Below are 25,467 nucleotides of genomic sequence, written 5' to 3' on the forward strand. Positions count from 1 at the left end.
CCCAGGAAGACCTGGAGAAGATTATGCAGAGAGACCTTATGACATACTCTATAATGAAAACAACAATGAATCAGCAGTGTCTACAGTGGGTCCATGTGTGCTGAAGGCGTCTGTGATAGGATCAAGCAGGCTTTCCTTACCACAAAGCAGAAAAGTAAAGATTGATATTGCACACCAGCAGTCTAAAAACCAAATTTTATAACGAAGCAAAAAAATCCAAAGGCAAAGAAATAAAAATTTATCAGCTATGTAAATTAGCAGGAAAATGTGACCCACAACCAAACAGAAAAACAAAACAAAACAAAAACAAAAAAGAAAAAACTGTCAACAGAAATATTCCAGAATAAAACAGTGATATTACAAAATAAAGACTTGAAAACAACTATTACAAACAACTCATTTAAAAAAAAAAAAAAAGGAAAAATGGGAAAGGATTTAAAAATGACCAAAATAACATGAGCTTCGAGAAATAAAATGTCATAATCTAAAATACAAACCTTCTATATTAGACAAGGTGGAAGAAAATAACCAGCAGCTAACACACTTACAATCCCAACACCCAAGACACAGAAGCAAGAGAAGAGCTGCAAGTATGAAACTGTTCGGCACAGTGAGTTTTAGTCCAGAGGGCATGGAGAGATATATACAAATTAGCTTAGACCTGGTGTGGAGTTTTGGAACACATGCACATAAATAATAATAAATAATTCAAAGCACTCACTCTGAGAAAGAGAGCTTGTCTTCAATAAAAACAAAAGATACAATATTAGAAAATGTTAAAACTGAATTGTAGAACAAAACATTGGGGAAAAAAGGTTTTGTTACCTCAGTAACAACTGTGACAGTATTAATCTCTATGTTCTAGCAACAAGGATAGGAAGATACCGAGACACCCCCACCCCAATCCCTCGGCCAACTGACGCACAGGCCTTTAGTCCCAGCACTCAGGAGGTAGAGGCAGGTGGAACTCTATGAGTTTGAGGTCAGCCTGGTTTGCAAAGTAAATTCCAGGACAGTCAAAACTATATGATGAACCATGTCTCAAAAAAAAAAAAAAAAAGATACCAAGATAAAAATGTTTCGAATTATATAAAATGTTGTATAAGTATAAACATCAAATATACACAAGAAACTCATAATTTACAGAAAACTAGGAAATCTTTTAAAAATTGCAGGAAGAAAAATTGTTCCTTATATAGAAAAGACATATCTTATATAGAATCACTACTGACTTACTGTGATAAGTCAAAATACAGTGTTTTTAGAAATCTTTAAATTGCCAACAAAGAAAAAAATTAGTCTAGAATTGTAAACCCAACAAAACTATCCTTTAAATGTAAAGGCTGGTCAGTGGCTGTGTGGTACATGCCTTTAATCCTAGCATTCAGGAGGATCTCTGTGAGTTCAAGGCCACCCTAGCCTACAGAGTGAGTTCCAGGACAGCCAGGACTTTACATATAGAAAGCCTGTCTCAAAAAAAAAAAAAAAAAAAAAAAAAAAAAAAAAAAAAAAAAAAAAAAAAAAAGGAAAGGCTAAACTTTTATTGGAACACCAGAAATAAAGATAATCATTACTAACATTAAAAAGGAAATTTTGGGGGTAGAAGGAAAATGAGATTAGAGAAGTATGTATACACCAAGGAATGAGCAATGTTAGAAATGGAAAATACACAAACAAATGCAACTTTCTTTAAGGCATGACTATGTAAGCCTATAATCCCACCACTTGGGAGGCATAGGTAGCCAAGCAAAAGTTCAAGCCCATCTTTAGTAACACAGTAAGTATGAACTTAAAGCCACCCTGGGATATATGAGACCCTATTTCAAAACAAACAAAAAATATCACAAACACAATTATCAACACTGGGAGGAAAACATGACTACATATCTTAAACCAAATAAAAACATAAAATAATATTATAAATAATTTCATGACAATAAATGAAAACAAATTGCTTAGAGGTCCATGGATAACAAACCTGAGCTAGAGAGTTGACACAGTAGTTGAGTGCTTGCCTAACAGAAGCAAAGACCTAAGTGCTCTAACCCAGTATCAAATGATCCTAAAACTATAAACTTTGACTAGCTTTATATAAATGAAACTAAATTAAAATTCTGTTATTTCACCAAAAAAAGTGACATAAAAGGCTTCACTGGTGAATCCTATTATTTAGCTAGTCTGAGCTGGCTGCATCCACCAAGGCCCATGCAACAGTTTTTGGGAGTTGAGGTCTATGTAGAAATGTTCAGGTCATGAGGGCTTCACTCGTGTGAAAGGATTAATGTCTAAAAGGATCTGGTCCCCTGCCCACACTGTCCTCGCACCCAGGCACCTGATGATGTAGAAAGGCTTTTGCCACACATTGGAACTTTGACATGTGACTTCTCAACCTCCAGACTATGGGATAATAACTTCTGTTCATAAACTGCTTAGTCTAAGGCAGTCAGCTACAGCAGCAGCAAAGCTGAGAAAAGAATATGGTACCTGAGAGTGAAGAATTTAATACAATAACTAACTTAAAATGAGGGGCAGTTTTAGAACTGGAGATTGAATAAAAGCTAAGAATGAGCTTTGAAGTAAATATTGGACAAGGTGTTAGTGATGGGTGATTCTAGTAAAGGACTGTAAGATGAAGAGAGCAACAGAGGAAAATCTCACTCTTTGTGATGCTAGAAATGTCTGTGACCAGAAAGTTGGTAGAAATGTGGAAATTCTGATAGGGTCTCAGATTGAAATAAGAAGCAAGACTACCACAAGGCTACCTCAAGTCCGCTCCCTGCACTCTGGTACAACAACTCTCCTTGGATCCCCTAGGTAAGGCTCAAGAGAGCCTAAATATGGCTTGGGCTACAGTTTAGGGAGGCACAAGCATCAAATACTAGCACCATCCATAGAAAATAGATTTGCTAAGGGTCTGATTTCCTATCTCCAACTAAATGATAACAAATAACTGCAGACAATGTGAGATTCCAGAGACTTATAGCAAGGGTAAAAACACTGCAGAGTCACTATTAGGGCAATGCCCAGTAAAATGTGCAGCCAGGAACCCTACCACAACATCATGCTGGAAAAACTGCAGGCTTGAGACTCCAACCTGTGAAAGTTGCTACATGCATTTGCTAAATCGAGCATGGCCACAGACAAGGAACTTCCTGAGACTTTCAGAGGGCAGAATATTCTCTTCATCTTTAAGATTTAACACTCTGGGCCAGGGAAAATGGCTCAATGAATAAAAGAGCTTGCTGAGCAAGTCTTGCCACCTGAGTTCTATCCTGGTAACACACACACACACACACACTCCCTCCCTCCCTCCGAGACTACTGGTATGAACTCTATTTATTTTACATGTTAGAACTCTACTTTATTTTATTTCCCATGTGAGGATAAAAATGGGTGGATCAGAAGCAGAATATTGTGATTTTTTTTAAATATTTATTTATTATGTATACAATATTCTGTGTGCATACCTGCAGGCCAGAAGAGGGCACCAGACCCTATTACAGATGGTTGTGAGCCACCATGTGGTTGCTGGGAATTGAACTCGGGACCTTTGGAAGAGCAGGGAATGCTCTTAACCTCTGAGCCATCTCTCCAGCCCCAGAATATTGTCATCTTAATGTGTTCCTTGTAAAAGCCTGTGTAGAAAACGTAATCTTCCACATTGGAAGGCAGAGTTCAAGGAGAGAGGTCAGGAATGGATTAAGCTCATTAATGCAGATACTAGTCTCTTACCACTCACCTTCCCGTGCTTTTGGTGATGACACAGGAAGAAGGCCTTTGCTATATGCTTGATGCTGGACATAACCTTGAAGTAACTAGATAAATTTATGTTTACTATAAACTGGGTAGTTAGAATATCTGGGGATAGAATCCAAGAATATGAACTTGCCAATATAGAACTCCAGACTTTGTGATCAGGCAAGAGTCAGCTCCCTTTCTTGACACATTTCTAAAGAAAGAGGATAATTAAGTTGGTGAAACTGAAATCCTAACACTAGGAAGGACTGCTAATGCTTTCAGGTTTGGCTTTTGGCCATTAAAGACTTCATTAAGTAGTATGTATTGGAAAATAACATCACTTTCTACAATATGCCAAATATTTCAAGTAATTGCCGAAAACAAATAACCTACTAAACTCAGTATAGATTTGACAGTACCCCTCCCTCCTTGGCTGTATCCTGTTAACTGGAAAAGCTAAGCTATATAACTACTGTTTTCCAGTAATCAGAGTTATGCATCATTTGCATATACATGAAAACTATAAAATGTTCAAAAGCATGAATCTATACCAAGGGAAAAGAAGGGGTACAGGAATAAAGACAACTTCTGCTTCTGCCCTTCCAAACCATTAAGATTGTTTTAGCACTAATTTGTGGTCTCCTAAGCTTTCAAAGGTAGTTCATAAAAAAGTGCTCTATAACTCACATGTAAGCACTTAAAATGAATTTAAAACTTGGCATTTTCTTCCTGTCATCTAAAAAGTTGGTAAAAAACCACTACCAACAGATAAAATAATTCTTTTATACTAAACGGGCAACTGTTAAAAAGCCTACAAACATCTTGAAAAGGGGGCTGGAAAAATGGCTCAGCAGTTAAGAGCAGTAAATCCTGCAAATTTTAAGATATCATTTTTTTCTTACCGTTGAGTACTACATTTTCTTTATCCATTCTTTGGTTGAGGGGCATCTAGGTTGTATGAACACAGTTGAGCAAATGTCCTTGTGGTATGATTGTGCATCCTTTGGGTACATGCCCAAAAGTGGTAAGGCTGAGTCTTGAGGTAGATTCATTTCCAATTTTCTGAGAAACTGCCATACTGATTTCCAAAGTGGCTGTACAAGTTTGCAATCAAATGGACGGAACTAGAAAAAGCCATCCTGAGTGAAGTAACCCAGACCCAGAAAGATAAACATGGTGCGTACTTACTCCTAAGTGGATATTAGATGTAAAGCAGAGGATAACCAGGCTATCATTCACAGCCCAGAGAAGCTAGGTAAAAAGGGGGTCCATAAGAGGGACACACATGAAGGACACCAGGAAGGGGAAATAGTTAAGATCTCCTGGGTAAACTGGGAGGGGGAGTAGAAAGGAAGGATGGGGTTGAGAACATGAGGAATAGAGATGTCCTAGTGGGGGAAGAATGGAGAGGGAGAGCAATGAGAGGGAACCATTATGGGGTTGGGAAGAAACCTGGTGCTAGGGAAATTCCCAGAAATTCACCAGATGACTTCTAGCAACAGTAGACAGGGTGCCTGAACTGGCCTTCCTCTATAATCAGATTAGTGACTACCTTAATTCTCATCATAGAACCTACATCCAGTAACAGATAGACACAGACGCAAAGATCCACTGACAAGCACTGGGCTGAGCTCCTGGATTTCAGTTAAGAAGAGGGAAGAGGGATCATATGAGCGCGTGGGGGGGGGGAGGGTCAACTCTGGACTGAACTAGGACCTCTGAATGTAGGTGACAATTATGTGGCTTGACCTGTTGGGGGGGATACTGGCAATGGGACCAGGACTTATCCCATGTATATGAACTGGCTTTTTGGAGCCCATTCCTTATGGTGGGATACCTTGCTCAGACTTCCTTGACTCCCCAAAGTAGGCTTTACCCCCTCTGAGGAGTGGATGGGGGTGGGATGGGGGTTAGGTGGGGGGTGGGCAGAAGAAGAGGAGGGAGCTGGAACTGGGGTTGGTATGCAAAATGAAAAAAAAAATTTAAATAAAAAGAAAGAAAAGAAAGAAGAGAAAAAGAAAGGAAAAGAGCAGAGAACCCTGGTTCAGTTGCATCTGTAACTGTGGTTCCAGGGTATCAGAACCCTCTTCTGGCCTCCTCAGGCACTGCACACACAGCGGATGCTCTTCTGGCCTCCTCAGGCACTGCACACACAGCGGATGCATTTATATACATGCAAGCAAAATATTCATACATATAAAATAAAAGTGAAGTAAAATCTTTGTTTTAAATCTTGGAAAAGAGAATGACAAGAAAAAGGTCACTTTAATTTTCAAAACCTAAAGACTAACTTTAGATTTTGTCTGAACACTTTGATATTGCTTATTTACACTAAATCAACTTGACCATAGTACCCTGTTCATCTTGTATCTGGCACCAAGCAAGGACTTCCTAGAGATATTTTGTGACTATTTTTATTTGGAATACATTATAAACAAAGACAATAATTTTAAAACTTTAAACTTGTAAAAGGAACATTTCATCTCATAAAGTATTTTTGAACTATAGTACCATCTGAAGATTATTTTTAACGCAAAAGTTTCTAAAATCAGGTACTCTAAACATCAATGAGACAGTCAGTAGAAACAGTTAGGTTACTATTAATTGCTAACAAAGCTCCCTTTTCTGAACTTTCTTGCTATTCAGTGAACATCTTCACCAAAAAGTGTCATTTATATTTTTTGAAATGTGTTTATAAATACAGCTTTGTTTTACAACATTCAAAAACACAAAGGCTCCATTCATATCATAAAAATACCAATTATCTCATCTCAGAGCCACTGAATAAACACAAACCTACTCTTTTCACAGGGAGCACATGGGCATTTTTCAGAAACTAAATCCATCAACACTGAGTCTACCAAGGTATTCTCAGAAATCTGAAAGGTTTTACAAGCAATGGAAGTCACTGAGATTCTGAAAAATAGTATCTACTCTATCAGGCTATGTAAGAAAATAAAACTGTTGTAGAGGAAAGCTGTGAGGGCTGAGATGCAGAAGCAAGTATCCCAACAGCTGATAGCTCAGATTAATGGTCTTAAATCAGTTGAGTAGCTCCAGTAGTAGAAAATGGAAGACTATAGAGATGAGATTTTTATTATTTTATCACAGCTCCAGATTGATATAAAATAAGAAGTCTCCTGATATACTACTTCAACTGAGGTTCGATGATTTGAATAAGGGCCACCATAGGCTAATATAGTTGAATAGCTGGTCTCCAGTTGGTAGGACTGTGTGGGAAAGATTAGGAGGGAAGGCCTTGCTGGAGGAGGTATGTCACTGGGGGCACACGTCAAGGTTTTCCAAAAACCATTCCCAGTTAGCTCTCTCTGTGGTGTGGGAAGTCCTTTTGTATATGTGTTGCTTTTATTGGTTAATGAATAAAAAAGCTGCTTTCGGCCAATGACTTAACAGAATGTAGCCATGCTTTATAAAAAGAGTAGGCAGAGTCAGAGAGAGAAGCCATGTAGCTTGCTTGGCTGGAGACAGACGCAGGATAATGGATAGAACTTTACCTGGTAAGCCACGGCTACGTGGCAATACACAGACTAATAGGCCGTGGCAATACACAGACTAATAGAAATGGGTTAAATTAAGATGTAAGAGCTAGCCAATAAGAAGCGTGAGCTAATAGGCCAAGCAATGATTTAATTAATACAGTTTCTGAGTGGTTATTTTGGGAGTCTGGGCAGCCTGAAACAAACAAGCAGCCTCTTACAATATCTCTGCATCAAGAATTGTGTCTCAAGACCTAAGCTTTCAGCTACTGCTTCAGAGCCATACCCTAAAGCCTGCCTGCTGCATGTCCCATGCCATGAAACTGTGAGTCCCAAATAAACTTTCTTTATAAATTACTTTGGCCATGGTGTCTTATCATTCAACAGAAGAGGAAACAATATTTTTCCAAATCACATATACATTGATAACATTTTAACTTCAGAGTAATTACATCATAATGGCCAACCTAACTCTTTATAAAAGTAAATAATGAAGAGGGGAGGAAGAGAAGAGGAGGAGGAAATACTTGCTAAAGATATATCTAGCTGTACAATCTCTCAGCGAACCAGGTGTATACCTCAGTGGTATACATAAGGCGCTGAAATAGAGTCTAGCACTGAACAAAATTATACATGAACACATGCAGACAACATATTTCTAGAATCAACAAAACTAGTCTTGTCCCTAAAAATCTAACCAAAGTTGACTCGGAGTACTAAGTGAAATATTTACTTTGTCACAAGTTAAGCAGGGACCAGACGTCCCTGTTCGACTTGACTTGTCTTTTCACTGCTCTTCAGAACTCTTCTCCACATCTACTGCACTGCAAACTACACAACCTCATTTCCAAATCAAAGCCCAAATCAACTGACAAAAATCAAGGTTGTTTAGGAAGAAGCCTAACTTTCAAAGTCCTGGCCTGAGCATTTAACAGTTCCATATGGAACTGTTCCATATGGTTCCTACAGCTCTTACAAAACTGAGTTCCTATGACCAGCTAAGGCAAGAACCAAACAAGTTATGCCTTCTCTCCACAGTGTGACATTACTAAGAACTCTTTTCAGGGAGGGTGGGGACAGAACACACACATGCACATGCACGCACACACACACATCCCACCACCACCACCACCACCATCATCAAAGTATCACTTCTCATTGCTTAGAACCAGGTTCTGCAGAGCCAGCTGTACTCATGTTAAAACCTCAATGGCTTTACCACTTGGCCACTTCCTGCTTATTGTTGATACTTAAATGTGGAGTCCTGAATGGGCTACAAATTTTGTGGAAGAAATGAGAGGACAGGTAAACCATTCTACTAAACAGTATTCTACTAAACGGTGCATACTTCAAGACTTAGTCAGCTAATCTTCATAAAATCTTAATGATTTCTCTTACCAGGAAGATTATACTAAGGAAAAAAATAAAATAAATACTGGGGTATTTAATCTCTTTCCAAATTATCACTTAAGACCAAACCTAAATCAAGAGTTTATGAACTTTAAAAGGTGGTATTTTGCTGAATCACAAGGGTAAAATACCACATTTTCAAGGACTTTATAGTCCAAATAACAATAACAACCAATCACAGCAAATAAACAGACAAAGGCAGATGACAATACTCTAAAGTAGGTAATGGTGAATTTAAGAGCCCTCATGCAAATTCCGACAGTTTTTAGTTTTGCACGTCACTTGCCTGTGCTTTTCATTGACATTTACAACCAAACCATCAGAAGAGCCAGTGGGAGATGTAATCTCTTCTATCATCACAACTGAAAATAGGTGTGAATATCCAATACATAACAACTATAAAATTTCCTATTCTTCCAAAAACACAAAAACAACTAAACAGTAAGACACAAAAGTCCCATTCCCCCAGAGATGATTCAGACTGTAGCTGTTTACAATTAACATCTTTAATACTTTTTTAAATGCTTACCTGTTTTATGTAAACTCATGACTATACTGTTTTCTTTTTAATAAAAACAAGTCTTGAAGCACTTTACTTTGGAGAATATAAACCTTACCCTACATTAGACTCCTTGTTTTAACAACAAACTCTAACGATTTCTAGAGACAGTAAGTTCCTCCTTTAGACAAACTATGCCTAGTGCAGATTGGTATCTGTGCAGGTGCGAGTACCGCTATCATCAGCTTGCTGCGAGAGGGACAGTCAGAAACCACACCAAACATGCATCCCTCTTGATTTCTGTTTCCTTTGTGAAATGAACAGTTACCAAGCTCTTACAAGAATCATGAAGTAAACAGCATATGAGCAAATATTTATGAAGTAATTTTATAATGATTGAGACTGCCCCTTCCGGCAGTCACTGGACAGAACCAACTGCTATTACAACTTGTTGAGTTGAGTCTCCAGAGTTTAACTATCTTGATGTAAATGGTGTCTGCTCACTGCAGCACTGCTAGTAGGCTAGAAAAGAGAGGCTAAGTAAATATGAAAGCAAGAGAAACCTTGGCTACAGAGCCTGCTTTGTGTTCTTACCATACAGCTACCAGCTAAGCTAGTTATCCAATACTGTATCGTGGTTCTTCAGACAGTTAACACTAGGAGCAGTGAAACACACAGGTTTGCAAAGTAGATGGAAAAGTCGGAGCAGACTCTCCAAAAGCCCAATTCACTATACTATGGAAGTTTCATTACTTCCATAGTTGTATTAATAGTAGTGGCACAGAACCAATCATAGGCTCTAAAGATTTCACTCATTAAAATCATGATTTTAAAAAATAAAAAATACTGCCATGAGTGTATCATAGGAATAACAATTATGCCACGCATCTAAAAACTTTTCCAAAAATAAAAAAAGTTAAAGAACGATTTTTGTCTATAACCTGTAACTAAGTATCATCATGGTTCCACATTTTCTTTGTAAAGTTGGGAGGATTTTCTTCTCTATCCGCTACCAGACAACTGACAAAATTCAGAAAGAGAATGGTAAAGAATGAGGTTTCCTTTTGAAAGGATCATCTACTAATGCTGGTTATATAAGTATCACACCAAGAGTACCTTGAATGCCTTCCTGCATGATTTAACAGAAGTGTGAGTATTCCTTGGCCCAAAGACAAGACAGCTAGTTTATCCTTAAAGTAGAATCTAAGTCCCTAATCAATCTATTAAAGACGCTCAAAGAACAAAACTCAGCCTGAAAATCCTCTAGCCCAAGAACCTGTTACTGAACTAACTTACCACATTTTTTTTCCTGTATTTCAATTTTCCAGTCTACACTTTAATATAAAGAAATTTTTTTGAGAAGGTAAAAAAGTTTAGGTGGGGGGGTTTCCAATTTTAGAAAAAAAATATAGTATATATAAACTATGTTATAATTGCTCCAACGTCTGATAAACATACAAAAACTGGGAACATAAACAGTATCAATGTCCTCCCTTAATACTAAACCACACATTACCAGCAAAAGAGTCATCTACTAAATTTGTAGGTAAAAATTTTAGACTTTTCTGAGTTTCAAAACTACAACAAGTGACTATGCACCTACAGCCCAGAAATGGGAGTTACAGCAAACAAAACATACTTAACCTGGACTAGAAATAGACAGCTGACACTCAGGTAAGAGACATTAAGGACACCTGGAGAGTCTTGAAATAGGCACCTCCAGAAACGAGCCTAACTGGAAAGTTTTAATCCATCCGAGTTGTTCTATGTTCTCACCAAGAGATTTGACATAAGAGGTGGCTTTTTTGTCCTGTTTATGGGGGAGGGACATGTAAATATGTCACAAAGCACATGTAGAGGTCAGAAAATAGCTTGTGAGAGTCAGGTCTTCAGGCTTGGCAGTAAGTGCCGTTACCACTGACCTATCTTGACAGCCCCAAGACAGTTAATATGAGAAGAAAAAAGACAAAAAAGAAAGAAAAAACCCTCCTCTTAGTTTTATTCCATACTGGAACCAACAGTACAAAACAGTTCACAAAAGCCAGGAAGTGGTGGCGCACGCCTTTAATCCCAGCACTCGGGAGGCAGAGGCAGGCGAATCTCTGTGAGTTCAAGGCCAGACTGGTCTACAAGAGCTAGTTCTACAAGGGGGGGGGGGCAGTTTACAAAAACCTGAGATGACAACAGCAACCAGAAAGTACATGAGCCTCTGACCAGATAACAACAGCAGCTTCACTTGGTAGAGCTTCCGAATAAAGCCTCAGAGAAACTTAAAAATCAGGAGAACTCAGAAATGTCAAGCCGGCTCCACAATGGTCAACGCAGAACCTAAATATGGCCTCAGCATGTTTCTACCGTAACTTCAAAGTGAGGTTAGTGTTTTCTCCTGTCCAATAGCACAAGCAAACTTCATCTGTCTCCAAAAACTTCAAAACAAGGTATGTCTCCAGAACTAAAGTGGTAGTTCCGAACACAAATCCTGCCATGCTCACAAATACAACTCTGTTTAGAGTGAAAAGTCAGTCACATTATGTCCAACCTATACTCTGTCAGTCACCAATAAAATGGTGCTACAGCCACTATTTTGAAGTGATCCAGCTCACACTAGGTCACCAGAAGCAAAGACAGTCCAACCAGGACTTCCACCTGGTTCCAAGAAGGATGCTTCATCCATCTAATTATCACAACTCTGAAAACCTCCCCGTCCCAAACTAGACGCTCTCTTAACCCCAAAGCAGTAGACAAAATGACATCTTGGACAAACTTTACCTTTTGATTCTTTTGGTTTGGCATTCTTTAGACGAGGCTGATCTGGATTTCGCTAAAAAACCCAGGCTAACCTCAAATTCACAATCCTCCAGCTTTAGCCTTCTACACTCTATGATTATAGGTATAAACTACCATGCCTATTAACAAACAAAAAGTATTTTGAGATGTGGTAGCAAAGTTTAAAAAAAAAAAAAAAGCAAGTCTATCCTATAAGGTACCTCAGATTGTTTTATAGTATTACTCTAAAGATTCCATCACTGACTCATGATTGGCTAGAATGAAGACTAGTCACCAATCCTTAATCTGTTTTCATTACTGTGTGATCTTTACGTCCCCAAGCAGCCTCAAAGAGCTTAAATGACTCATGGCCACTCTAAGACCACAATTTTAAACTGCAACACATGAGAGCACATTTTAAACATAGAACAGAAATTAAGGTATTTTTATAAAAATAGAATTTTTTCCCATTTAAAATGTATATTTAAAAATTATAGGATGGGGGCTAGAGGAACACCAGCCATTTTTGCAGAGGACTTAACTCTCAGCACTCACACGATGGCTTACAACCATCTGTGATTTTAGTTCCAAGGGATCCAACATCTTTTTCTGGCCTCCATGGCCAGCAGGCAGGCTCATGCAGGCAAATGCCTAGACACATAAAATAAAAATAATAAATCTTGCCGGGCAGTGGTGGTGCACGCCTTTAATTCCAGCACTCGGGAGGCAGAGGCAGGCGGATCTCTGTGAGTTCGAGGCCAGCCTGATCTAAGAGCTAGTTCCAGGCCAGGCACCAAAGCTACAGAGAAACCCTGTCTTGAAAAAAACTTAGAAAAAAAAAATAAATCTTTTTTTTTTTTAATTTAGAATGACCTGACTGGAAACATTTGAAAGCAGGTTCAAATAGCAGTCATACAATGTACTTATCTACCTAAGCTTTAGTTTATGAACAGTTTTCTACCTACAAAGCCATTCTTGCTTTAAACATAGTCTTCTGTAAGAAGAAAAGACAGCTAAAGAATGTGCTCTAGAACTGAGCCTAGCTGAGGGCAGGCCAGTCTCATCCCAGAGATGGTAACCCATCCCTGGCCCTATCTCCAGACACAAAGCAGAGCAAGAGACAAGCAGGGCCATGTGCTAAGCATGGTAACCTTCAGAGCCTCAGTTTTACAACAAGCATGCTTGTGCTAGGCATTAGGAAGTGAAATACAAGAAATTTAGTTAAGACTGCTTCTGGTAATTTGCAGTGCATCCTTTCTCTACCATTGAGAAAAGTGAAGTTCAACCCAGTGGTCCTCAACCTTCCTAATGTTGCGACCTTTTATTTATTTATTTTTTTTATTTTTTTTTTATTTTTATTTTTTTTTTGGTTTTTCGAGACAGGGTTTCTCTGTGGCTGTGGAGCCTGTCCTGGAACTAGCTCTGTAGACCAGGCTGGTCTCGAACTCACAGAGATCCGCCTGCCTCTGCCTCCCAAGTGCTGGGATTAAAGGCGTGCGCCACCACCGCCCGGCATGTTGCGACCTTTTAATACAGTTCCTCGACCCTTTAATAGAATTCCAAACATTGTGGTGACCCCACCATAAAATTATTGCTACTTCATAACTGTAATTTTTCTACTTATTAACTGTAGTGTGAATATCTGTATTTTACAATGGGCTTAGGTGACTCCATGAAAGGGTCATTCAACAAAAGAGGTCACAGCCATATGTTGAGAACCACTGTTCTCTAATCCAACACCTTCTGCAGTTCCTCCAAGCCTGTCTCCCAGTTATTCTCTCAGGTTATGTTATTTTTATTCCTTTAAGAATTTCAAGCAGGTGGAGAAAATATGGAGAAAACATTACCTACATCAAAGGAATGATAATACCTAAGCATGGAAGGTCTGCAAAAAGTATACTCATTCTACTATTCTGTACCCTATAGTACCTGGAGGTCTACAAAATAACATTAAGAAGAAATAAATTAGAAAAAAAGGAGGAGGAGGAGGAAGAGGAGAAGACAGTATACAGCAGTTTAGTTCCTTAGTAACCAGATGATCTTTCAAAGCTATTCTTGAACTTTTTTACATCTTATACATGTAACATATAAAAACACATATAACTATCACATTAAAAGAACAGCTTGATATGTTGCCCTCATGAAGCATTTATTCAACTCTACCACCACAAAGATAATTCTGTAAACTACTTAGGACAATGCCTATCATAAAAATTAATAAACACTGCCTATAATACTGATTATAATTATTACTGTTAATATACCCATAAATTCTAGTTAAGAAGAAACTGCATCGTGAATATAGTAGTTCAGGCCTGTAATCCCATCATTTTGGAGGCTGAGGCAGGAGGATTACCATAAATTCAAGTCTGCTATGGACTCCACAGTGAGTTCTAGGACAGCCAGTGAGATTCTGTTGAAAAGTGAGGGAGGGTAGATGCCACATTAGTAATTAGAACCATTTGAGTTAGCTTTATGGTATGCAAAATACACAATAAACAACTTTATCTGATCCTCACTACGATTCTGAAAATAGGTATAATCTACTTTACACAAATAAGAAAAGTATGCTCAGGGGATTTGAATGATGTGCTTAGGACCACACTGCTAGTAAAGTGAAAGCACTGATTCCAGGCCAACAGCACGGCTCTGAAGGCCAACTCCACCCACTATAGGACTCTGCCTCTTCCCTGAAACGCCAGAATTCAAGGACTTTCTCACTAATTCAATTGGTTCCTCTCCGTCTCAATAAGCACAAGTCAAAGATGGCAGGTAATTCTCCCCAGTAAATGCATAAACCTTTTATATATAATACCGGTGCAGTGAAATGTCACCACCACTCACTCCATTCATGCTTTATAAGCACTGTACTTTTACCTTAAATAATCAACCAAAGTCAGATTATATGCGCCTAAATCCACCATTAACATCAATTCTTAGCCTCATCATTTATCTCACTGAGTTCATTTCCCTAAAGAATTCATTAACTCCTTAATTATAACTTACAGGGTATGGAAAAAAATCTGTATCCTTTATCAAAGAAAAAAAAATATATGGGTAAATACACATAGGTACAAAGAAGTGTTAATTACCACATTATTTATATCAAAAGGAAAATTAACAAAATCCCTATATTCAAACAATCAGAAAACTGAAGTATTGCTATATCTACTCCATGAAAGAGATGCAAATATTTTTAAACCAAGTCGGTAGAGAAAATGCTCATGGAAGAATATGTAGTGAAATTTTTAGGGGGTGATATAAAGTAGAACTACCATTAAGATTTCACATTGGAATACAAATACAGCACTTCTAGGTTGGGAAAAAAAGACTAAAAGAAATAAATCAAAAACCTAACAGTTTTCTCTGGACAGTGAAATAAGGGTGAATTTTTTTCCTATTCTCCAATTTTGACCATTGACAACTATACATTAATTTTATAGGCAGATGTAAGGGTGAGTTATTTGCTTTTGTTTTGTTCTAAAACAACACTTTAACTCATTTCTCAGCATTTTCCCCTCAAAAATCTCCAAATTAGCCACAAGGGTTTCCAGTCCTTTAAATATCCATGTGTCTTCTGTTACTGGGGTGGGGAAATATATAGGGGATGCTCCTTGTTTTTTATTTGGTTTGGTTTTTCACAACACAAGGAATCAAACGCAATGATTTACCACTCTAGGTAACTGTTCCACTGCTAACTACTCCCCCAAGTAGGTTGTGTTCAATTTAAGACTCAATTACTTTCATTATTTTCAGAACCACCACCCTCTAATCGTGCCAGAATTGTAACCCTGAGTTGTCGTCTCTCTTAGCCACAGAATTCTGACTCTTCAGAGTCTGTGAACCCTTTACTCCTACTATTTTCTTTCCTTCTACTTCCCATACACACTGTGACTAAATCCAAACCTTAGTATCTCATCTCTAGATTAGTACAACTTCCTAAATAAATACCTTCCTTATTCCAGTGCCTTCCCATGAACAATTCATTCCGCCACAACTTACTGCATACCAAGTGCTGTTCTTGGGGTTTCCTATTTATTAGCTCCTCTGATCCTAAAACAAACTTACCAGTAGCTATTACTGAACAGATTAAGAACAGTAGCCTATATTAAGCTAGTAAGTGATGATATCTGAATGTGACCCCAACAATGCAGCTCTAGATAAGTTTGCAAACATGAATTCTGGAATGGCAACTGGTTAAAGCCAACTTTTCTTTTCTCAAACTGTAAGACTCTTCAGTTACATCAAATTACTATTTTATACTATCCCAACTTCTGGGAAGTTGAATTCTTCTCCTCCATGAATAATCCTGCATATTGCCTTCACAAGTGAACACTAAATCAAACCTTTTACGTTAAGCTAGTTCCCTCACTCTATAGCACAACCCTCTTATGGACTCAACATAAATTATACTAATACACAGTTCTTGATATTTTGTACATACAGAAGTTTACCATCCAGCTTTATATTTTATCTTTACACATAAACAATGAAATGTCTCCACTTCCAGTCTACGACCTTCTCTATTTCCCATCTTCCCAAATGCTAGGACCACAAGACCAGGTTGCATAAAGTAGTAATTAATAAATGGTTATCTAACTGATAATCATATGCTCAACTATATAACAAAGCAGGATACCAATCAATCTCTAGTCTTCTGTGGTGATATGTTGGTTTTCTCACTTTATTCCATAAATACTTTAGATCTATAATTTCAACATTCCCAACTAAAAGTAAACATTCAGGTGACACCCAAAAGCAATCTTGAACTGTTCGGTATTTTGTTGGTTTTTTTAGTTTTTGGTTCTTTTCTTCTTCTTGGTTTGGTTTTGTTTTAAGGTGGTTTATGCACTGTGCAGAAACAAGATTTTCTTTCCTTCCTCAGTTCCCACCTAACAGCATCCTAATAAGCACCTCTATCTATAAGCACTCTCTTGTAACAAGATGCCCGAGTCTTCAACAATATAAAGCAGGCAGTGAATTTCAAGAATGGTAACCAACTGTTAAAGAACAGAAAAGACTATCTGGCTTTAGTAACTGTGTATGCTCTATAATTCTGATAAATCAAAATGTAGAAACTGTGATTATAATTAAAGCTGAATGTTTTTATTTTCCTATCCAAAATAACCATTGTGAAAATCAGGGAAGACAATATACCAAAAGATAGTTTAAAGACAGAAATATAAATTTATATTTAAGCTGCTGATGAAAAGACAAAAATGATCGATTATAAGCACCTTTCACCAAGTGTAGCAAGTTTCAAGCACTGTGGTCTGATGAAGGGCACCGTGCTCACAGCTACAATCCTGTGTTTTAATTTTCTGTCTTCCATGTTTTTACTTACAAGGTTTTCCAAAAAGACCTCTTTTCTAATTATCTTTTACCTTAATAAATCATTTTAACTTAAAACATTACGTGTCCCCATACAATTGCTTACTCTGTCGTTACTATTCATCAGTAAAGCAGTACCTAAAATGTTGAATCTGATCATATACATATTAATAAAACATAGTTATCCTAAATCTCAACTCTAACTGGTATGCACTGAGGCCCACACTCCACTCATAACCTGAAAATACCTTGAGTGATATAGGCCAACTTAGTCTCCATTTTATTTAAAAATCACCATTTCTGTTTGTACTATAATTCACTTTTAAAATACATTAATAAAATCTTGGTTTTCTGTCTTCATTTCTTGTTCACTAGATGTATTCAAATTTCATTATAGCAATTTGAAAAGTTATATGGTGCATCCACACTTAATAATCTTAGCATACATAATGGAGAGAGTAAATACTTAATAATGCTATGGATTTTTTTAATTAGTAGGAAAGTGTATGCAATTATAAAAGGGCAGCATAAGGCTGTCTTTACCTTACCACTATCATTACCCTATTTGTGACACCATGCTACACTTAAGGAAGACATTACCACTGGAAGAAAATGGAGAAAGCAACACTGGATCTGTGGATAGTTTCCCTTTTGTTGTTTGTGGTGTTGGTTTGTTTCCACAGTCTCATGTAGCCCACACTGGCCTTTAACTATGTATTCAGCTGTAACCTTGAATTCCTGTCCCTCCTGCCTTTGCCTCTGAGCTGAGATTACAAGTATGAGCCAATGTACTAAGATGCATATATTGTTTCCTATAACTATATTTGAAGCTGGTGTACCCCACCCTTTATTTCCAAAGAAACACTTATCACAAGGTCACTACGGAACATCTCACACAGTCTATCACATCAAGTGGACTAATTTACAGTCTAACTATAATGTAAAGGAAACAACATCTTGAGGAAGAAACAACACTCTACAGATTCAAGTAATAAATACACGTTCATCTTCTCTATAATGACTTTCTAGTGCCAGCTACTATGCACGTTATTTGTTTTGCTTCAGAAACAAGATAAAAGCAACATCTCGTTCTATAGAATATACTGGGTACTTCAGGTAAAAAGTATTGTACATATTTAAATGGTATCTCAAAAATAATCAACTACAAAATTAAGTCATTCTTTAAAAGGATGAAGAAGAGGACGTAATACTGCACATTATAAACTGCAGCTCTCACAAAGCAAAAGGTATCCCAAATGTTATTCCAAAGACAAAACCTCTAGTCTTTACAAGCAGCTCTTCAAAAGGACTATTAGATCTTCACTTCCTATGTGCTGCACATCAATAGAAACTATAGTGTGTCACAAATATCCTTTGAAATCAGCATAGGTTAATCAAATGTCAATAAGATACATGTATAGTACATACACAGAATAGTACTGTGCCAATTTCTTTTAAACATTCACTTTGAGATAAGAAAGGCTATAGAGAAACTGTATCCACCAGATATCTTGTAAAATAACTTCACACAATTTTCTCATTTCAAAATTCAGATCTTCTAATTACTCAAGGGCATATCCACAGAATATGTGGATGTCCACAGAATATAGAAATTCCCAAATAACATCTTAATCCAGAGAAATGTGTGTCTTCTCTCACAAATATTTGTGTGACACCTTGAAGAGTGGTAGCAAATGCCAGTGCCATGCTCGCAATCCACCAGACATTTTCAAATCAGAAGCCATTCAATTCTTAAGTATAACCGCACTCTCATAACAAGTTTCTAATGTTCCTATCCTAATCAATGCCCAGTTAAACATTTTCCACAACCTGAACTGAAGCTAACAGTATGAAACAGCAATCAGGACCCACAGGAGGGCATACCAAGCACCTATCCTGTCTTACAAAATGTAAATCTGAAAGTTCTTAACATTGAACTCTTAGCTATAAAAATTAAGATGTCCTCTAAATACTAGCAGAAGGCTGCAACACAGCTACTTCTCTACAAATAATTTTCTACTTCTAGTCCAAAAAGCAGAAAATGCTCCAGTGCTTACTAGCGAGAGAAAAGAGGTGGGAGAAGGGTTGGAAGTTGGCTAACATTTCATATCTTTATAATCAAGATTACTATCCTTTAGCTTATAAGAAATCCAAAAATGCTTTCCTATCCAATGTGCTAAATGACAGGCAGCCTATAGTTTTCCCACATGGTGTAATGTCTGCCAACCTAATGTGTGATTTTAAACAAACGTTTTTTAAATATAAAGTAGAAATAGAATAAAACATTAAACCCGGTTATAAAATTAACCGCATTTCCAGGTGTTCCACTCTCACAGCATTTGGAAACCAGTTATGATTTTACTAAGGTAAACAAAAAGCACTGACTGAGCTTCTGCCCAGAAACCTAACAGCCGGTTTTCTCAGGATGATGCTCTCATTGCTTTTCTCCCCAGCTCTTTGGACACTGAAGAATAAATTTAAGTGAAACAGAAGTTACAACTTCTATGAACTAGAATATACCATGCTCTGGAAAATTCATTTCTAAATTCTAAGCTTAGAATATGACAAAACAGTATACCAAAAGCAAACAAATTTAACATTAATAGTATTGGCTTAGGAATCTAATTTTAAAAAAAATCCTAACATTTTTTTAAAATTAGATTCATATATCATTTAAAATAAATCTAAGTTTTTATTTATTTCTAACATAAAATTAACATTTTAAATTGATGTCCACAAAATTACTGATTTTCTAAAGATTTCCAATGTAAGAGCCATTTTTAAATAAATACAACTAATTATTATTTGTCTCAATTCTACCTTTTATGTACATATCAGTAATACTTTTATCCATTTTAGAAGCTGGGATTTAATAATGCTAATAAGCTGAAAATAAATGTCTGCATATAAAAGGAACACCTATAAACCACAGAGCACCTTCTTCAGGCATTTTTCTAAACACAATCATGACCCAATCAACCATGTTCAAGACAATTTTCAATCTTGACAGTCACAAAAAGAGAGCAACTTGAAATCTATGTTGAAATTCTTTAAAACATATCAAGGAATCTTTAAGACAAGACTCCAAGTTTGAGACTTTTTTCAGTTTATAATTTTAACCAGACACGGTACAGAATGTGTGACGGGCACTAAAATGCTTTATGCTTTCTATTAAAATGTGCCAGAGCACTAAAACATAAATTTCTGATTTTCAGCATTGTCTTACCTGACCCGCTGAACTGACTGCTTCCTAGGGTCGTCGGTCTTGTTTTCCCACTATTAACAGGTGGGGAAAACATCTGCAAAATAAGCCAAATGCATCTGTTAATCCTGAAATTCTTCTAGACTCCTTGCAAAGAAAAGCTCAAGTGTCATCAATTAGTTCCTTAATTTTCATAGAGAGTTTGAAATAAAAATGGAAGATACATTCAGACCAAGCATGGCAATAACAAATGATATTACTAATACTGCTTGGGAAAACTGGTGACATTTGCTATCAAAACCGGGCCACAGGCAAGATTCCAAGATAATTAAGTCTAAACAGTAAATTTTTACCCATGAATTTCACTTTGGCCCTAAGTGATTCCCATTGCATTAACATTACTTATAGCACTTGTAATCAGAATCGTGTCCGATGAAATCACCACACACCGGAAAGATAATAAATATCAGTTCTAATATAGCAGGTATCGGTCCCGCCTTCGAGGCACAGTTAACGTTGAAATTGAAGCCATTAGTAACAAATAAGGGCAATGGGCTCTGTGGCTTCATCTTTTACTTTTAAATCATTTTTCACGTTACGTATGCACACTGCATAGGCATAGTTAAAGTACTCAGCTCAGAAGGCCTGGAATTCTAGCGCTAGGTCGACTTCTCTGAAGCTGACACATTTTCAGGTACCACAAGCCACATGAAGTCTTGGGAAGGGAAGATACTGAGAAGAGTTTCAGGGGGAAAGAAATCTTTCATACAAAGTCTAAAATCCCTAACAATCATCAAGGCTAGGCTCAACTAAAGCTCATGACTGCACTGTTCTTCTCCTAACTGGTTAAACCCAATGACCCCTCTGGCATTAAAGTTTGAAATCTCCAAGTCTAGACATTACATCAAAGTTCAGGTGTCCAACTTGGGGGAGCTGGACTCCAGCCCTCCGGAGAATCGCTGAAAAGCAGATGGAGTTGGCCGCTGCCATGTCGCTTTCCCCCTTTCCTCCCTAGCTCGCTATCTCGGGAAACCGCAGCAGAACCCCAAGATGCGGAGGAAAGCTCTCCTACCGCACTGAAGTCCAGCAGGTCGCTCAGCTCCTTGTCGGTCCCTATCGCGGCCATGCGCTGCTGCTGGGGATTCATCTTCAGCCACTTCTAGCAGGTCCTACGGGCGGAGGAGACAAGCTGAGTCGCGGAGACCCGGGGGCCCGACGTGAGAGGGACAGGGGCAGCGCTCGGGATCCGGGGGCACCGGCCGACACGCCAGACCCCCAGGCATCTCCACCGAGGGAGGGAAGGGCAGAGACGGGTGAGCCCCGCTACCGCTCAGCTGCGGGAACCCACGCGTGGCTCGATGGCTCCCGCAAGTTTCCGAGGTGGCTCGGCTTCGTGGTCCCCAGAGGCGGAGTACCGAACGAGCCCGCGCCCAGCGAGGGAGCAAGAGAGCGGCGGCGACCCGGAGAGCAAGTGACTCACTCGCTCGGCAACAATAGAGCTGACAAGTTGCGGGGAGCGCGCCGCTCACAGGCCCGCGTCTGCGGCCCGGACGTCCCCAGCGGGGGTCCCCAGGGTGGCGGAGAGCGCCCCACGCGCGTCCGCGCACCGCAAACTCCCGCCCGGCCTCCTCCTCCCACTTGGGCCGCCCTGCCCAGGACTCGCGGAACAATGAGACGGGCTCGGCGGCTCCCGGGCCCCGAGCGCCGAGCCCCGAGCGCCGCGCAGGCCGACCGCCGCTGCCCGGGCCTGGACCCCGCGGCTCGCGCCTCCGCCCCGCCGCGCGCCGCAACTTGGACGCGGCCCCGGGCTCCGCGCGGTACAAAGGGACCCGAGTTCCGCGCGTCCCGCCCGCCGCCCGCGGTTACCTGCCGCCCGGGCTCTGCATCCAACCTCCCCGATTAAAGTTCACTTTGGCCGGGAGCGCGGGCTCAGGCTTCCCCCCCCTTTCTCTTCGCGCCGCCGGCGGCTCGGTGGCCTCGGGCCCGCGCGAGCGCTTGGGTCCGCGCGGCTCGGGCGGCTCTCGGGCTTGGCCGCCCGTGGCTCCCCGGGCGGGCTGGCGGTCCCCCCGATAGAACTTGTGGGTCTCCTCAGGCGGACATTTTTTTTTCGCTGAGGCGGCCTCAGCACCGAGCTCCGCTCGCCTCCGGATCCCTCCGCGCCTCAAGCGCGTCGGCTTAACCCCTCGCTGCCCGGCGCGCTCCCGCCTCCCGCGCCGAGGAAGTGGGACCGCGGAGGGGGCGGGGAGGCGCGAGGCGGGGCGGGGCGGGGCGGCGGACGGACAAAGCCCGCGGCCGGCAGCGGGCGTCTCCTCACGCTGGCGGCGCCCTGAAGTGCAGTGGCGGGGACGCAGCTGGGTAGCATCTGGATTCGCCACCCGCAGCCATTCCCGAGCTCAGCCACGCCGGACGCGGGAGGCTGTGGAGCCGCAGCTGTGGTGGGCGGACTCTGGGAAAAGCGCGAAGCCCCTCACGCCGCGCAAATCAGCTCGCTCACCTGAGCGCGCCGTTCCACCTGAGCCCCGCACGGGGGACAACGAGTTCTGCGAGAGGCTTGAGCCCGGCCCTTGGTGGAAACCAGAGACAGCCTCGGGAAGTTAAGTCCTGATGAGCAAGTTCCGAACTTGGCCTGAAGAAGCCCCACAAAAGAAAGATTCGGCCTAGGAAGGAAGGTTTTCCTGAGGGGAAGCCGGGGCGGTGATTGTGTTGGGGTCGGCGGGTGCAGCGAAGACCAGCCAGGCCTCTGCAGAAGAAACACTGAAGACGAACGAGCCTCCACAGGAACAAACTGGAGAGTGGCCAACTCTTGAGGATCATGACTGCAAGAAGAAGCCGTTAGCCTCTGAACTTCATGTAAAGAAGATAGAGTCGTTAAGTGGGCCATTACTGGGCTTGACTGAAGCTGTCCGACCAGAGGAGATTGAAGTTTAGATGTGGGGCCTACAGCTAGACTTTATTCCAAATCCGATCGTAGTCTACCCTCCCCCAAATCCATTCCCCCATGTGCCCATACATGCTCTAGCAACTGGTGTGTGAGTGTGTGCGCGCGCATACGCGCGCTTCCTTCTTAAACAAAGTATCATAATTTCACCGAAAAATATCAACACAATCCCGTTTCCTGCTACAGTTTCTGGCTGGTTAATTGGAATAAAAATACGCAAATTTACTGAAGCCTTTGAGAACTTTTTTGCATATGCTCAAAATAAGTAAATAAATAAAATCTTCCAAACACAGGTCTATCCAGAATAAATGGAACACACAAGGAAGCCTTCCCAAAGAGAGATCTGATATTTGGTGATGTTTCCAGTCTAAACCAAACAGTTCTGAGCCAGGTCCATCATCATCATCATTAAATGAACAGGGTTTGGGTATCTGTTGCTTGGAACTGGGTGTGTTCTAAGGGAGACAAACAGCAATCACAAATTCGCATGCCTCCATAACAAAGACTTAACCATCAAATAGGAAGTTTGATTAGGTAACTTGTAAAGCCATATTTCTGTGTTAAGACTGACCGAGTAAAACTGGGGGGAAAAAATCTTGACAGAAGGAGATGTCATGGAGCCATGTGGGATAAAAGAAGCGACGGCTTCTTATACTTCTCACGAAACTATTTCAGAAGAAGTCACAGGACTCCCTCATTTCCATAAAAAACTGACGGGGTGTGGTGATATGTTGTTTGTAATCTAACAAAGCTCGTCTGGGAATCAGAGTGTGGCGATAAACCACTAGGTAACCATAGAGGTCAAGCAGTGGTGGCACACACCTTTAATCCCAGCCCTCCAAAGACAGAGGCAGACAGATCTCTTTTGAGTCCAAGCCCACTCCCTGCACGAAATGGATCCAGTCTAAAAGACAAACAGCCGGGTGGTGGCGGCTCACATGTTTAATCCCAGTACCTGGGAGTCACACGCCTTTAATCCCAGCACTAGAGAGGTGGAGACAGGAAGGGATATGGCTGGGCAGAGAGAGGAATATAAGGTGGGAGGAGACAGGAGCTCAGATGCAGTGTGAGGATGCAGTCTGAGGCAGTATTCTGAGGACAGGATCAGTCTGTCTCTTTGGTTTGAGTGCTGGTAGAGGTAAGAACTCTAGTGGCAGGCCGCTCTGCTTCTCTGATCTTCAGCATTCACCCCAATAGCTGACTCCGAGTTTTTATTATTAATAACAATTAAAGTTAGTGTTATACTTGGGGAAGGTTTTCATATCTATTATGGAAAATACAAATTTGTGTGTTGATTCTGTCACTAGATTGGGAGTTTTTTAAGTGTTGAGACTGTCATGCCATGCACCTAACATTATACCTAGTACAGAAGGTTGGATGGTAACCTGAATTTATTTCTTCTGTTTAAAAAAGTTATTTAATATGTCAATGTGTTGCTGAACATGTGGCTTTAATTTTTTTAAAGAAAAGCTGGAATATTGAAACTAAAAGATGAAATTATCTTCATGCTTTCATATGGTTTCTGTATGTGTGTTTTTAAATAAAGTAGTAATATTCCCATCAATGAATAGCCAATGCTATTCCTGACAAATACGGAAAACCCAATATTAAACTAGAGCTTTAGGGCTGGAGAGATGGCTCAGTGGGTGAGGTACTTGTTGCATAACCTGAGCTGGTTTTTGGTTTGTTTTGTCTTTTTCAACCACCTGAGTTCTATCCCTAGAAACCACATGGCAGAAGGAGAGAACCAGCTCCCAAAGCTGTCCTCTGACCTCCACATGCACGCACACAATAAGTGTTAAAAACGATTTAATTAGAATTTCACATCATTTATTACACTATTTATTGACTGTGTCAGATAGAACTAGAATTCTGTTGAGAATCTGAGAAAGAACCGGCAGCACAAAGTCCATGTTAATTAATAGTACTGACAGGTTAATATCAACAAATGAATATGAAAAAATACTTAATACACATTTCATACATCCAAGGCATGGTGCTAAATAAACGCTATTGGAGCCAAAAGTCCAAACTCTACCCTGTCCTCAACAAGATTATAATTCAACAGCTTTTTACCTCACTGCCA

At 40.0% G+C, this 25,467-nt stretch overlaps 1 protein-coding gene across 2 annotated transcripts in view; it reads right to left on the reverse strand.

The window, feature by feature from the left end:
• The window catches only part of Tcf12 (transcription factor 12), a 270,782-nt gene extending 248,156 nt beyond the window's left edge, over positions 1–22,626 (reverse strand). Inside the window, exons 1-3 of one of the 2 annotated variants that reach the window (XM_057766680.1) lie at positions 22,310–22,626; positions 21,516–21,612; positions 20,468–20,540 (exon numbers count right to left, since the gene is read on the reverse strand). In XM_057766680.1, coding sequence (XP_057622663.1) covers positions 20,468–20,540; positions 21,516–21,590 — 148 coding nt within the window. In that variant the 5' untranslated portion in view covers positions 21,591–21,612; positions 22,310–22,626. The remainder of the gene's footprint in view (positions 1–20,467; positions 20,541–21,515; positions 21,613–22,309) is intronic. The other variant, XM_057766681.1, reaches the window with a different exon arrangement.
• Positions 22,627–25,467: the final 2,841 nt, after the last annotated feature.

Source organism: Chionomys nivalis, chromosome 4 (assembly GCF_950005125.1).
Source record: "Chionomys nivalis chromosome 4, mChiNiv1.1, whole genome shotgun sequence".
In the NCBI taxonomy this organism is placed as follows: domain Eukaryota; kingdom Metazoa; phylum Chordata; class Mammalia; order Rodentia; family Cricetidae; genus Chionomys; species Chionomys nivalis.